A 14,046-nucleotide genomic window follows, 5' to 3' on the forward strand; every position below is an offset into this window, starting at 1 on the left:
AGTAGCAGGTGGGAGAGGGGCTCTTCCCTAACCCCTCAGCCCTATGCTCCCTTCTCCCAAGCTGGCCCTGGCCCCTGACGACAACTGCCCAGACCCCGCTCCCCTGGACCCCATGTGCCCAGCCTCCCCAATGCTTTGGGGATGCCCAGCCATACCCGGAGGTCCCCGTTGGTGAGGTGTGAACCAGGGAAAGCAGCATAGAGGGGCTCCTTCCTGTAGATCTTGATAATACTGCGGTCCTGTATGTCCCTGGCGGGGGGGGGGGGGGTGGACAGAGGGGTCACCACCCATTCCCCAGCCGTGCACAATGAGGAGGGGCGGCTACTCCAGGCAGAGAGAAGAGGGGTGGCTAGAGGAACCAGGAGCCCCAACTCCTTCCTAAATCCTTCACTCAGGCTGCCAGCCACCAGCACACAGGCCCAGCAGCCTCCACCCTGGCCTCTTCCTGGCCTCGGGCGCCATTTTTAGGTTAGCTCAAAGCAAAGGGAACCAGCGGGAGCGGATGATTTAGAGAGAGGCGGTGGGGCTGAGATGGCCGAAGAAGTGGGTGGGGCGGTAGGGCTCTAGGAAAGGAGGGGAAAGGCTGAGGTCGGATCAGGAAGGGGCTGGGGAAGGGCCAGCAGTGTCCAGTACCCCGCAGAGGAGGAGCGTGGGGAAGCCCACCCGCATGCCCCCGGGGCCAAGCCCACCGGACGTCCTCCAGCTCGTAGAAGACGTTGCGAGCCTCGTCTTTGATGAGGATGGCAGTATTGGGCGACTTAAGCATGCCCATGGTGAGCTTCTGCGGGAACATGTGCGCGATGAGTGCGTGCAGCGTGTCCAGGCTGCTGACCTCGTGCGTGATGTGCACGCGCCGAGTCTCCTCCCCGAACTGCAGGAACAGCACCCCTGCGAAGGAGACGCCGCCCTCGCTGTCACGGCCCCCGCCGTCTCCACTCGGCCCTCCGGGAGACCGCAGGGAGCTCTCGCCGCAGAGGCAGGGTCTGAGGCCAGACTCCGCCCCCGAGTGCAGGTGCACCCAGGCACCCCTCATGCTGCTGGCCGGGGCGCCAGGCCGTCTCCAGCCTCTCAAGGTACCCACTGGACTCCAGGCAGTTGGAGAAATTTGGACAAGGAAATGGAAGTGGGGGCAGGAGCAGGTGGGGCGGAAACTGAGAGGAAGTGAGCTGAGGGAGAGAGAGGTTGGAGAGAGTTAGAGAAGGGAGATAGGGGAGAAGGGAGGGATGAAGGAAAGGGACAGAAGAGGAAGCAGAAGGGAGAGAGGAGGCTTGGAGAGAAAGGGGTCGGCTGGGGATGCTGAGGGCGAGAGAGATGGAGAGAGCTGGGGTTGCTGGGGGAGAAGGGGCTGTGGGCAAGAGCAGAGCGTGAGGCCAGCTGGAATGCTGCAGGGGAGGCGGGGGCTCCAGGGAGTGAAGAGCAGAGGGAGGAGCCTGTGTGGGGAGGGAGGGTGGACAGGGCCGGCAGTACCTGGGGAGCGCAGCTTGGTCTGGCTGGCTGAGCGGGAGAGAGGCAGACTCTGTCGGAAGCGGTTCATCCTGCTGAAGCCCAGGGGCAGCTCGGCCTCCGACATGGTCTCCAGCGACTCGGCCGAGGCGTATGACAACTTTGCCGCCTGGTCTGCCAGCCCAGGCTGGGCTCCCTGAGTGTGGCGTGAGCTGCGGGTCTGCAGGGGCCGGGCAGGGTGAGAAGGACCAAGGATAAGCACCCCCCTTTGCTCGTCACTGCCTAAATCCAGGCCTGGGGAGGTCCTGCCAGCCAGCGACACTCACACGGATTACAGACGCCTGGCGTGGCCACAAGAGAGTTCCCCAGCCTCTCCCGGCCTTGGCCTCCCTGGGACACCCCGAAGGTAAGGAGTGGGCAAAGGACCCAGGGACCCTGGGAAGCCAGATGAGAGGCCATGTGAGTGGGGGCTATGGGTGCACCTGCTATTTCAAGCTTCGGAAGAACAACAACGACACAAATTTGTCACCGAGGTGAGCAGCAGAATCGTTGAGCAAATTGGGGCATTAGTTCCAGACATGAATTAAGTGGCGGGTTTGTGAGCGGTGAATTTATTCTTCATGGAGTTCAGAGGGTGGGGGTGGGGGCAGGAAGCAGGGCCCAGGGAGAAAGCAAACAGAGCTGGGACCCCAGGATCCCAGCTTCGGGGGGATGTGGACCCTCACAGAGCTGGACACAGGGAATGTCCTTGATTTACAGTGACTGGGAAAACTATCCCAAACACCTTGAAGCCAGCCGGATCCCGATTTCAGATGACCTTCCCAGTGCTCACAATGCACATGTTAAGTCTGATGTGACACACGTGCACACGACACATGTGCCAGGCCTCAGCCCCTCCCTGCACGGCACATGCTGCCACACAGCCAGCCAGCCTCCCCCAGGACCCTCTGAGCCACGACAGCCACTTCTCTGAAGCTGTAGCTGAGGCTGATATCTGGCTGGGGGTAGGGAAGGATGTCACAGGACAGCCTGATTGCTCTCTCCATGGGGGAGGGAGAGTCAGGATGATTTCGATTGCACTTTAAAAGCCTGCTTTCCGCTGAAACCTGGGGCTGTCACTCAAGGCCACAACCCCTGCCATTCTGTCGTAGACCCTGGGCAAGAAATCTGGTTGCTGTACAGAAACCGTTCCAGGGAGTGGGATAATGAATCTGATCTATGTCATTCCATGTTATGTGCATTATATACATATATGTGTCACATATACATATACCTTCGAGAAATAATCATGTTACCCAACTGTATTTTTTTGGTAAAACAAATTATCTATTTTTAAAAACAAATCACTCAAAACCATTAATCCTGGTTACCTCAGGGTTGACAGTTTTCTTTTTTTACTTTATAGATTTCTGTACAAAATTGTGTGAATAGATTCATTTTATAATTTTAAAAAAAAAAACAATAAAAGTATCTCTTAAAAGGAATCATTTATTCTCTTCTTTAGCTCCCTCTCTCCCCAAATCCTGATTTACCTCTAATTAATCTCCATCTTTGTATTAACTCAATTTAACGTTCCAATTGGATTAGCACTTTTAAAGGAAGAGCATCTTCTTCTGATGGGCAGTATGCCCAGCTGTCCCCTAGGTGGCCTTGAGAGTTTGGGGGCCATAATAGATCAGACGCAGGGACATCAGGGAGCTTCCCCTCTCAAGCACGATGCCTTGACCACTGGGTGAGTTTGGGTCTTGGCAAGAGGAAGGCAGCACAGAAATGGGCTGGGGTGGGGGTGGGAAGAGGGGCCGCTAGTGCTTGTGACGGAGAGGCTATAGCTCAGCTCTAGGCCGACCACCGGCGCCAGCCCTCGCCCCTCTGTCTCACCTTCATCCCAGCTGAAGGTTGGGAGTTCTGCGGCAGTGTGGGGAACCAGGTCTGGTCTGGTGGTCATGGGGTTGCCTGGCAACTAAAAGGTCAGTGGTTGCCAGGCTGGTACGGATGAGGGGCTACAGAATTCAGGCAGCATGAGGCAGCCAGCAGTGATGAAGAGTAAAGGGTGGCCATGGTGCCAGGGGGGACACCAGTGAGGTGCCAGTAAGGAGAAGGAACAGGGGTCCGAATGAAGGGAGGCGGGGCAGGGATCCTGGGGGTTGTCACCCGCCAAGAAGGCAGAAACCCTGGGAGAAGAGATGCCCAGGTTCCCTGTTCCATCACTTCCTAGCCCCATGGACACCTTTGCTTTCTCACAGCCTGTACAGAAAACCCTCTCAAGAAGAGGGAAAACCTGCTGGCGCTTCTCTCCATACTTGGGCTGAGACAACAGGGCAGAGGAAAGTGAGACATCCAGAAGGACTTCCCCACCATAAGGGAGATGGCAGAAGAACAAAACAGTGATTCAAGCAGAGCTCTCCAAAGATAGGACAGGGGCTACATGGGAGGTAGAGCGCGCCTGTCACCAGAATGTTCTAGGGAGCAGCTCGTGGATCCGAAATTCCAAAGGTTGGACATAGACTAGGGAAGAATCACTTGGGAGCTTTTAAAAACATGTTTTCCAGGACCCCACATTCACTGAACCAGAATCTCTGGGAGTTGGAGCTTGGGCTTGAGATTTTCGACAAGTTCCTAAGGTGATTCTGATTTCTAGGTTTAAGAATCAAGGCAGAGTCCATGATTCAGTAGCTAATGAGGTAAGCTACCAGGTTGGGCTCACCAGGAGCCAGCACTGCCTGGAACATGCATCACGTCTTTGTTTGTTTGTGTGTTTGTTTTGGTCTCCCTCCCTCCCTTCCCTTTTTTTTTTTTTTTTTTTTTTTTGAGATAAGGCCTCACTCCGTCACCCAGGCTGGAAGGCTGGAATGCAGTGGCGTGATCATAGCTCACTGCAGCCTTAATCTCCCAGACTCAAGTGATCTTCCCACCTCAGCCTCCAGAGTAGCTGGGACTACAGGTGTGCACCACCACATTAGGCTGATTTTTTAAGTTTTCTTTGTAGACACGAGTGCTCACTACCTGGCCCAGGCTGGTCTCAACCTCCTGGGCTCAACTGTTCCACGCGCCTCAGCGTCCGAAAGTGCTGGGATTACAGGTGGGAGCCAGCACATCTGGCCTTTTCTCCCTATCTTTACAACGATTCTATGATGCAGACATTGTCACTCTGCAGAGGAGAAACTGAGGCTGAGAGGATCTGTAACACGCCCCAGGTCACCAAGCTAGTTAGCAGCAGACTGGATGGAATTCGCCACCATGCAGCCTGGCTCTTGGGCCCATGCACTGAACCACGACCCTCGACTGCCTTCTCCAAAGAGGCTATGCTCAACACCAGGACTCCTCTGACTCCATGACTCTCTGATTTAAGGACTTCTTGCAGTGCTAGGAAGAATGCATTGCGAATAAGACACCTGGGGAGTCTGGGAGGGATGCCTCCCACCCACTGTCAAGATGCTGGGACTTGGGAGGCCTGAGACTCCAGGAGGCAAGCAGCAGTCTCACTTGGTTTGCTCAGCTCTGGGCCTGGGTGCCAGGGAAGATGGAAGAGGTGCCTGAGGGTGCTCCCCCGGGAGTCAGCAGGATACTCTTGGAGGGGCAGACAGCTCTCTCAGCTCTGGAAAGGCCAGAGCCCAGGAGGAGGCAGGAAGACACCTAACCCTGAGCTTAGCCCTCCACTTAGACAGCAGGCTTGAGGGTGCAGGGCCATGAGTTTCCTGCCTAGCACTGACCAGCCCCCATGGTGGAGAGTAAGGAGAGGAAGAGGAGCCCATCACAGTCACAGGGCCTCCCTGGGAGGTCAGATCTGAATTCAAAGAACTGAGCCCACAGCAAGGGTCTAGGTCCCTAACTCAGAGCCAGCAATCTCTCCAGGCTGGAGGAAATGTCATTCAAAAATGCCCCTCACAGGGTGGGGATGCCCCAGGAATTGAGCATCTCTAGCCCAGATCCCCAGCAGGGGTGGCCCCAACTCCCACTCCATCCACAAGCCCCTGATGGGCGAACCCAACTCTCCCAAAGCAGCAGCCACAGCCTGCAGCCCAAAGGCCCACCGCCCACACCAGAAGGTGCCCGTGCAGACGCGCACCCGGTGCAAAACCTGTGCAAGGGGGGGCAGGGGCAGGGGAGGGACAGCACATGCAGATGTCATGGAAGCAGAGGCATCACACACTGACCTTGAAACTCCAGTAGTTTGGCTGCTGATGGAAATAAGAGAAGAGATGGTTATGAGGGGGCTGGGAGGGGAAAAGAGGGGACTCAGCCCTGGGACATGGGCCCTCCACCCTCCCAGGAGCAGGAAGGAAGTCATGCCTGGCACATCCATTCTCTCCTGTTTCCATTCTCTACTTAGACCCGGAGCGCCCAGGACGGCCCCGAGCAGGTGCTACAGTGACTCCTCGCAGAGTGACCACTGGGAAAAGGCACGGAGGACAGTGATAGAGCGAACCCATGAGGCAGTCAAAAAGGAGGCAGCGCCAAAGCTGAGCTGTGGGGTCAGAGAAATGGCAGGCTAGGGAACCGTGCTTGGAAGAGGTGGCATTTGAGGTGGGTCTGGAAAAATGAGCAGCTGGAGACTGGGCAGCGGGGACGTCGTGGGCAAGTGCCCAGGGGCAGACAAGTGGAGAGAGGGTTGAGGAAAGGCACCAGGCCACGTTGGCTGGGGTGCAGCCAGGAAAGTAGCAGATTAGGCTGCAAAGGTGGCAGAGCGGGAGGCTGAGGCCAGTTGATGAGTGGCCGTAAGTGTTGAGAGAAAGTACTTAGACTTAAGTGCGTGGACAAGCGTCTGAATGGAGCAGAGTGGGATCACTAGGCCCTGGGGCAGGGGTGGATGGGGTGGGGCAGGTGGATGGGGCAGGGGTCAGAGGAGAGAGGCTGGGGGCCAAGGCCAAGAGACAGCGGCCTATGCAGCATGATGGATGTAGATTACAGAGCAGAGGGGCCAGATGCCAGGAACCTCACTCGCTGGGCAATCAACGGCTGGGGAGCTGGGGGCAGTGAAGGGGGCTGGGGAGACTGGGGACCGTGGCTGGCTGGCAGATTCAGGAGGGCTCCTTGCATCCCTCCTAGCATTCCTAGAATGGGGAGCTGGAGAGTCTCCCTCATTTCAGTAACCCAGGGTCGCCATGCCTTCCCTAGAGACCAGAAGGTCCTTCCAGATGGCTTAGGACAAGGAGGGAGCAGCTCTGGGGCTGAGTTGGTTCTTGGCAAAGCCGAGGCACCCTGCTGACCGGTGCCAGCCTCAGCAGGGAGAGAGAGGCAGCAGATGGCCTGCCCCTGGGGTGCCTGGCACGAGCAGACAAGATCTCCAGGCCTCAGAGCCACTGGCAGAGGAGAGGGACATCAAGGGTGCCCATGGAGGAAGAACACCATGCCAGGCTGTCCTGGGCCACCCGAAGGCCTTCCTGGCAGGGAGAAGTGGGAGGGGCTGAGTAGAGGGGCACTCCGGCTAGAGGCTTTACCTAAGGCAGACCTTTGGGGTGGTGGGGGTGATGCTGGGCTGGGGCTGGGACCAAGAGGGTCATTTGCCAGGACCACCCCCTCCTGAGCCACCATCCCCATCCTTCCCCCACCATTTACTCTAGAAAACAAACAGAAACCAGACACATGCCAGGCAGGAGAGGGGGACAGCAAAGTCTGTGTCCCAGCCAATTCCTGGAATCATCTATGGACTGAGGCCACCCCCAGTGGTGTGAGGGACGCCTGCAGGTACTAAGGGTAGGAAGGCCCGGAACTGAGAAACACGTTCCAGTGGCAGCTGCCTGGGGCCTGGGGAAGAGGAGGGGTAGCACAGGGAGCAGACATGTGAAGGCAGGCAGAGGGCACCGGAAGGTTTATGAGGAGAGTCACATCTGCAGACCTAGCAGTGATGGACGGCTCTGCAGAGAGGCCTCGAGTCCCTCAGCCACCACCACCATGACACTGGGCATGGGCGGCACACACATGGGCCACCCACAGCTCCCACAACACACAGGCTCACGCACAGCCGAGCAGACTCTCAGACACATCCTCCGATAAGGACATCTCCGCAGACACACCCAGAGCAACACACATGCACCCCAACTGAGGGAGGGGCTCCCCAGTCAGAGACAGCCCCCCGGAAACAAACAGAAACTCAGAGACTGAGACATTCACACATAGACCACCCCCATTCACACACAAACGTGTTCCCCTCCCCCAAGACCCCTGCCTTGCTCTCATACTCTCACAAGCACCAGTCAGTCACAGAGCAGGAGAGGTGCTGATGGCATTCACACTCACCCTCAAAACGCCACAGTCACAGAAACAGAGACACGGGTGCCCACTCACAGCGAGACACACACCCGGGCTATCAAAACACACACAAAGCAATGCATGTACCACACACACACACACACACACACATACACGGCCTCAGAGCCACCCATGTACAAAGAGAAAACCCCAGGTCAGGGTGCCACTGTCCCATGCCTATGATGTCCCAGATATTATGAGTCAGTGAGGTAACCTCTGATTCAAAAGAAATACAAGATATCCTGTCCCCCACCCTGCCACCAATGTCAACAGACTCAGGTACCTTGTTCGGATGACTGGGGCCCCCCTCGTGGTCCTGGGAGGGAGGTAAGGACAGGGCCTGGCCACAGCCACACTGGCTATGGCCTCCACATGGGCCTGCCCCATGGTCCCAAGGCTGTGCATATCCATGGGGCAGTCACCTAGAAGGGATGGGTCACTAGCGGCAGCCAAAGGAGAGGACTGGGTGGCATCAGTGCCATAGGAAAGGCCAGCCAAGCTCCTCGAAGGATAAAGAGGGAAGAGGAACCGTGCTTGTGCTGGTCACCTGGATGCACTAGCGATGTTGAGATCAAAATCCTGGAACTTCGGGCTCTGATGAATCCTGCCCTCCGTCCTCTGTCCTCCCTCCAGAGAGTGGGAAGAATGCTTCTCTTTCATGTTGGCCCCACCAGGAACGAGACACAGTCCCTTGGCAACTCAGTGTCTTTGGTGAGAGAAACTGTAGTGGGGGAGGCCTCTGGGGATATTGTCCATCCCCTTCTCTGTCCCTTTCCAGGATTTTAACCCATGGGACAGACTAGGGTGACTGAGAGCAAAGGGCTCTTCCCCTGCTCTCTAAGGTGGGCCATTCCCAGTCACTCCCCTTCCAACTTCCAGTAGCTTTACCTCCTCACCCCTTTCCGGGGTGTCTGTTCCTCCTGCTGTGCCAATACAGTGCCTGGTGGCTAGCAGGCACTCAACAAGTATGTGTATGAATGAATGTCAACAAAATAGGACAGAGCCACAGGAGGAGGGTGGGATCTCTGAATACTCTGGTCTGGCACCACTCCCTCCATCTCCTGGCACCCAGCACTGCTCAGCCTCCTGGGCCTTTTCCCTGGGAATTTCCCAGCACCAGAAATCCCCAAGCTGGGAGGGCAGAGCGCGGGAAGGGCCAGGAAAGGTCTGGCTGTCCACCCCAAGCCAACTCTTCCAGTGCCAAAGCTGTCTCCCACCCCCACAGTCAGGGAGGGGGCCTCACCTTCCCAAAAGACAGTGAAAGGGGGAAATCAAGAAAGGGGTGAATAAGGGAGACCCCATCAGGGGCCCACTTGTGGGGAAGAATCTTAACGGAGCTGGGGCAAAATGAGAGGTGTCTTAAGAGGGTAAGACGGAAGCATATGACCCTAGGGACCAGGCTCTGAGAAACAGCGGAGAGGAGCATCTCTCAAGGCCCAAGGAAGCCAGGCCGGGGAGTCCTCAAACTCCCTGGTGAGAAGAAAACACAGCTTCTTCCCTCTGGGGGCTAAGGAGTTAACTCCCTTTCTCTCTCCTCCATCCTAGCCACTGGTAGCCAGGGTTCTTCCTTCTCCCCCACCTCCCCACCCCGCTGTTCTTTCCCCCCTTAGCCCTTGCGCCCTGGGAGAGGAGGGCCTAGGGCCCCTGGGGAGGCTTGGCCCAGCCAGCTGAGGTCTCCTTCCTCCCTGGGCGGGCATCCCCAGCAGGTTCAGTGAGCGCATGACCCCTCCTTGACCTCAAGCCCCGACCCCGCATCCTCCAAGGAGGGAGGACAACCCACGGTCCGCACCGGCTTCTTAATCCCCTGGCTCTGCTGCACCGGTGTACACACCCACCTCTCAACTCCCATGAACACGAGTCCCAGTCCGTGTAAACACTCGTCCCCTGGGCTGGCGCTAAGCCACTCGCCCCCCCCACCTCGGGCGCCTGCCCCTACCGCGACGTACATGCACGACCCTCTCCTCCAGGTGCATGGATGTCTCCCTCATCTCCCTCCCAATGCTGAGTGTGTGTGTGTGGGTGGGGGGTGCTGCGGGACCTGCGCTGTGCTGGGGGAGAGGGCGCACCCCGGGAAGGTCATGACTTTTCGAGGTTGGGGGAGGGGGCGCCAGCCTGATTTTGGAGTGGGGGCCGGCCCACACTGAAGGCACCTAATGCGGTGGGGGAGGGGAAGAGGCGTTTCTCAGGGATAGGGAACCCGCAATGGCCTGGGCGTCCCCCACCCCTGAATGGCTCTCGGTACCGCGGGCCGCATCTCCGTGTCCCCGCCCCCCGCCCAACCCAAGGCGGCGATCCCGGGCCCCCACAGGCGCTCCCCCTTACCTGCGGCCACAGGTGTACGTGCGGGGCCCCCAGTCCCAGGTCCCGCGTCGGGCAGGGCAGGGAGGGCGGCCCCTACACCCACCCGCCCGGGCTCTTCTCTCCCCCGGCCGCCTCCGCAGCCGCGGCCGCCGCTGGTGCCCTTTGCTGCAATGCGAGAGCCGCCGCGGCCGCCGCCGAGCCAGCCCGGGCCCCGGTCGCCCCGGTAACCGCGACTCCACCTGGCGCGGCGCGGCGCGCTGCCGTGCACATCCCCTCTCGCAGCCCCCTCCCCCGGCGCGGCCCCGCCGGCGCAGCCCCGCAGAGGAGCGGCGGAGGCTGGTGGCTGCGTCGCCGCGGTCACCCGATATGCCGGCCCAGCGCCCAGGACTCGGGTTGCAGCAGGAGGGAGGGAGGTTAGACAGCCTGGTGGAAGCCGGGGGAGGGGCTGTGGCTTGGAGTCCAACCTCTGGTCCCCTCCCAGGATCCTCTTCACTGCCTCCATCCCTAAAGGTCCCGCCTGGTGGAGGGTCAGGGAGGGGACAGTGTTCTGCCTCCTGCTGTAACACCTTTAGAGCCCACAGCCTCTCCCCACCCGGGTCTTCACTGTGCACCTTTGCCCTTTTAACTCTCCCGTGGCTTAATCCCTAGCCAAGGCTGGGAGGCCTGGGTTGCCTAAGTTTCCTAGATGGCCTCTGATCCTGCCCTGCTGTGTGGTTCTGGCCTTTCCAAAGTCTCTGGTCCTGAACTTGACAAAAGGAGACCTCAGACTCAGCCCTAGGGGCAGGGAATGCGACAAGTATCAAGTGATGACAAGATCCCATGCACAGACACTTTCCTGGTTAATTACAGAGCACCCGGAGGAAGGTCTGCTCAAGTACTCCCCCTTCCCCCATCAGAGCAGATCCCAGATGTGGACAGGCCAAAATCCCCAGCCCCCCAACCCCCTGACCTGGGACAACTGAGCTCACCAAGTCCAGCCTCACTCCTGTCCATCACCCAACCCCTATCACAGCCCCAAGACGCTCCATGTGGGGAGGACCTCTGGGCAGCCAAGGCACCCCAACCTGCCCATGCGTATCATATCCGTCGTCTGTCCTATGGCCATCCCTGTCTCAGCCCCACTTTGGTCTCCACCATGCACTTGGCCATTCAGGACAAGTCTGTCCCACTTGCTATCCAGCCTTGGGGGCAGACACATCCCTGTCCTGCCCTCAAGCCCCATCTTGGCCCCAAAGTTCGGCCAAGATGAGGCTTGAGAACTGGGAATGAAATTGGGCTGAGTGCCCTGTGATGCCAAGCGTGCCAACCTGTTACTAGACTTGCATTGCACTCAGCTAAAACGTCCTCCCTCTGAAAGCCTGTCACTTCCTAGCTGGTCACAATTTTCTTTCTCTTAATTCCCCTTGAAAAAGCCAAGCCTTTTTGTCCTCTGCGGGAAGCAGGGAATGTGAGGACCTGAGCGCTCTGCTCCCTCCGGATTCCTGCCACTACCCCTCCTCCGCCTCCTCCCTCCGGATTCCCTGCCACTACCCCTCCTCCGCCTCCTACAGCTGAACAGCCTCACAGCCTCAAGCCAAGACCTCCCCTGGGCTGTCCCCTTCCCAATGCAACTGTGATGCCTATTTGGGGCCTCAGATACCTATTTTTCTCCCATAGCCATGTCCAGGCCTATCCATGAACCCAGGCCCCTAGTATCCAGCCTGCATGTTCCCCTGTCTAAGCTAAGATCTATACTCCCATGAAGGACACTGAAGCTTGATGAGGAAGAGGAGAACAAGTTCAGGACAGATGGCTTGATGCCCAAGTCCTCTTAAAAACTAGAGACTAAGCCATGAACTTAGCAAGAAGGATGAGAGAGAGACTTCATGCAGAACGTCCTGATGGTGGCACATCAGGGGAAGGCTGGGTCTGCTCAGAAATGGAAGGGGAGGGTGTGGAGAGGGGAGTAAGATGGTCCTCAGTGAGAGGAGGGCATGAAACCTACAGAGCAAGGTCGTGGGACTCCTGTTTAAAGGAGAAAGGGATGCAAAAACTTTTTTAAAAAATCCTGATTATCCTCCCTCAAAAACTCCTGCTCCAAAGCCAACCAGGCGTGGGGAGGAAGTGGCAGGGGACTGGACGATCAGGCAGATGTGAGTACGGGGCATAGGAGTCTCCTGAAAATAGGGGCTCCTACACCAAAGAGAAAAGGTTGAAAATAAAAATCCTGAACATCCCCCCTCCAAAAAAAAAAAATCCTCCCCAAAGCCAAACTCCACCATGGGCTTGGGGGGTGGGGTGGAGGTGGGTGACTCACCTGGGCCGGCTGGCCAGCCCCGGAGGGGGCGGAGTCGCCGTGGAGGTGGGAGCAGAGGGAGCTGAGAAGGCACACGGGGTCCACGGTCCAGCCGCCAACCTGTGTGTGCGAAGCGGGTGGGGGGACACCCCATTAGGGGAAGCGGGCAGGAGCCGCTGGGGGACTGGGACTGGGAGGGAGTGCACACCTGGGGCAAGCCTCGGCACAGAGCTCATACTGCAGACGGGTCTAATGATGCTGGCAAGTCCCTTACTTAGGCTGGGTCTCTCTCTAACTAGAGCCCATCCTGTTTCTGGATGGCTGCCTTTCATGTTAGACCTGGGGGTTCCTTGAGCCCAGGGCAGGGCTTTCCCTATCAGACATTCCTGAAATCCGCATCTCCAGGTTTTTTTTTTTTTTTGGTTTTTTTTTTTGAGACAAGTTCTCACCCTGTCACCCAGGCTGGAGTGCAGTGGCATGATCACGGCTTGCTGCAGCCTTAATCTCCCAGGCTCAAGTGATCCTCCTACCTCAGCCTCCTGAGTAGCTAGGACTACAGGGGCATACCACCATGCCCAGCTAATTAAAACAAATTCTTTTTGTAGAGACAGCCGCATTGCCTAGGCTGGTCTCAAACTCCTGGGCTGGGCTCAACATTCCACCTGCCTCAGCCTCCCAAATGCTGGAATTACAGGTGTGAGCCACCATGCCCTGCCTCGTATCCAATTCTAGGCTGCCCCTCTGCATACTGGCAAGGAAGCCGCTCCTTACCATCTCCCCTTCCCCTGCTTTCATCCCTTCTCACTGAAGGTGTCACTACCTACCTCACAGAAATGGGGACCGCTGGGCAGGAGAGACCTCCCCCTAGGTGCCTCAGTCCTACAGCACATCTTTCTCTCCTGTTTCTTAGCGGAAGTGACTCCACCTCCTTCCTTCTCCAAGGCCACCCCGCACCTAAGACCATCCTTCCAGACTCCTCTAGGACCTGTTTCCCACGGGCTTCTTTCCTCTTGGTGTCCTCAGATTCATTCCTCCCTCATCTCTCATTCATTCCGCAAACACTGCCCGAGCTGGCGCCATGCTTAGGCACCGAGCATTCCCTGGCAAGTGAATGGGGCATAGATCCTGCCCACTTATACTCTAAGGGGGGAAGCGAATGAGTGAAAGAAGAAAGGAATGAAATTGTGGGTGGCTGGGCTTTGATTCATTTCCTAAGTATTCACTGAGTTCCGCACTCTGTGCTGAACATGCCAGAACACAGGAGGCCCTCCGACATGCCTACACCTTCCCTCCCAGGCCTGCTGCCCCTGGAAGCTCCGCCCGGCTGTTGTCATCCCTTTCCTGGCCAGATCTCCCCACAACAGGTCTGTGGCTGGGGCTGCCGATCCTCCACCAACCCCAATCTCCACAACCCCTGAAACTGCCCATGACTTCGCCACACCAGGAGACGCAAGCTCTCGGTGCCCTCTGTGCCCGTGGGTCCTGGCCAGTAGCCATGTTGGCTTCTCTCTCCCCATCCCTTTGGACTTCTGAAGCACTGGTCACCCTCCTGCTGGCCCCTTGTCCAGGGGCCCTTTTCCCCTGGGACTTCCCCATAGATACAGAACACTCCTGGTCCCCTTTCCCCAAACATCATGGCTTTCTCCCTTCTTAGACCCCATTCCGCCCTGATGACCACTCCGCATCCTGGGTGCACTTCGTATCTGCTGTGACTGCTCAACTCTCCTCCTGAAGCCTCGGCCTCTTTGGAGTCCTGACTGGTGCATGTGGCGCCTTAA

At 57.7% G+C, this 14,046-nt stretch overlaps 1 protein-coding gene across 20 annotated transcripts in view; it reads right to left on the reverse strand.

The window, feature by feature from the left end:
• The window catches only part of SRCIN1 (SRC kinase signaling inhibitor 1), a 75,840-nt gene that overhangs the window by 30,122 nt on the left and 31,672 nt on the right, over positions 1-14,046 (reverse strand). For 12 of the 20 annotated variants that reach the window (XM_074388669.1, XM_074388670.1, XM_074388671.1 and 9 more), the window contains 5 exons: positions 12,290-12,388; positions 5,598-5,621; positions 1,468-1,663; positions 690-888; positions 156-249 (listed from right to left, as the gene is read on the reverse strand). In XM_074388669.1, the coding sequence (XP_074244770.1) occupies positions 156-249; positions 690-888; positions 1,468-1,663; positions 5,598-5,621; positions 12,290-12,388 (612 nt within the window). Of the gene's footprint in view, positions 1-155; positions 250-689; positions 889-1,467; positions 1,664-5,597; positions 5,622-10,014; positions 10,920-12,289; positions 12,389-14,046 lie in introns of those variants that run through there. The other 8 variants (XM_074388676.1, XM_074388664.1, XM_074388677.1 and 5 more) reach the window with 6 other exon arrangements.

The sequence above is a fragment of the Saimiri boliviensis genome, chromosome 17 (genome assembly GCF_048565385.1).
Source record: "Saimiri boliviensis isolate mSaiBol1 chromosome 17, mSaiBol1.pri, whole genome shotgun sequence".
NCBI lineage: Eukaryota > Metazoa > Chordata > Mammalia > Primates > Cebidae > Saimiri > Saimiri boliviensis.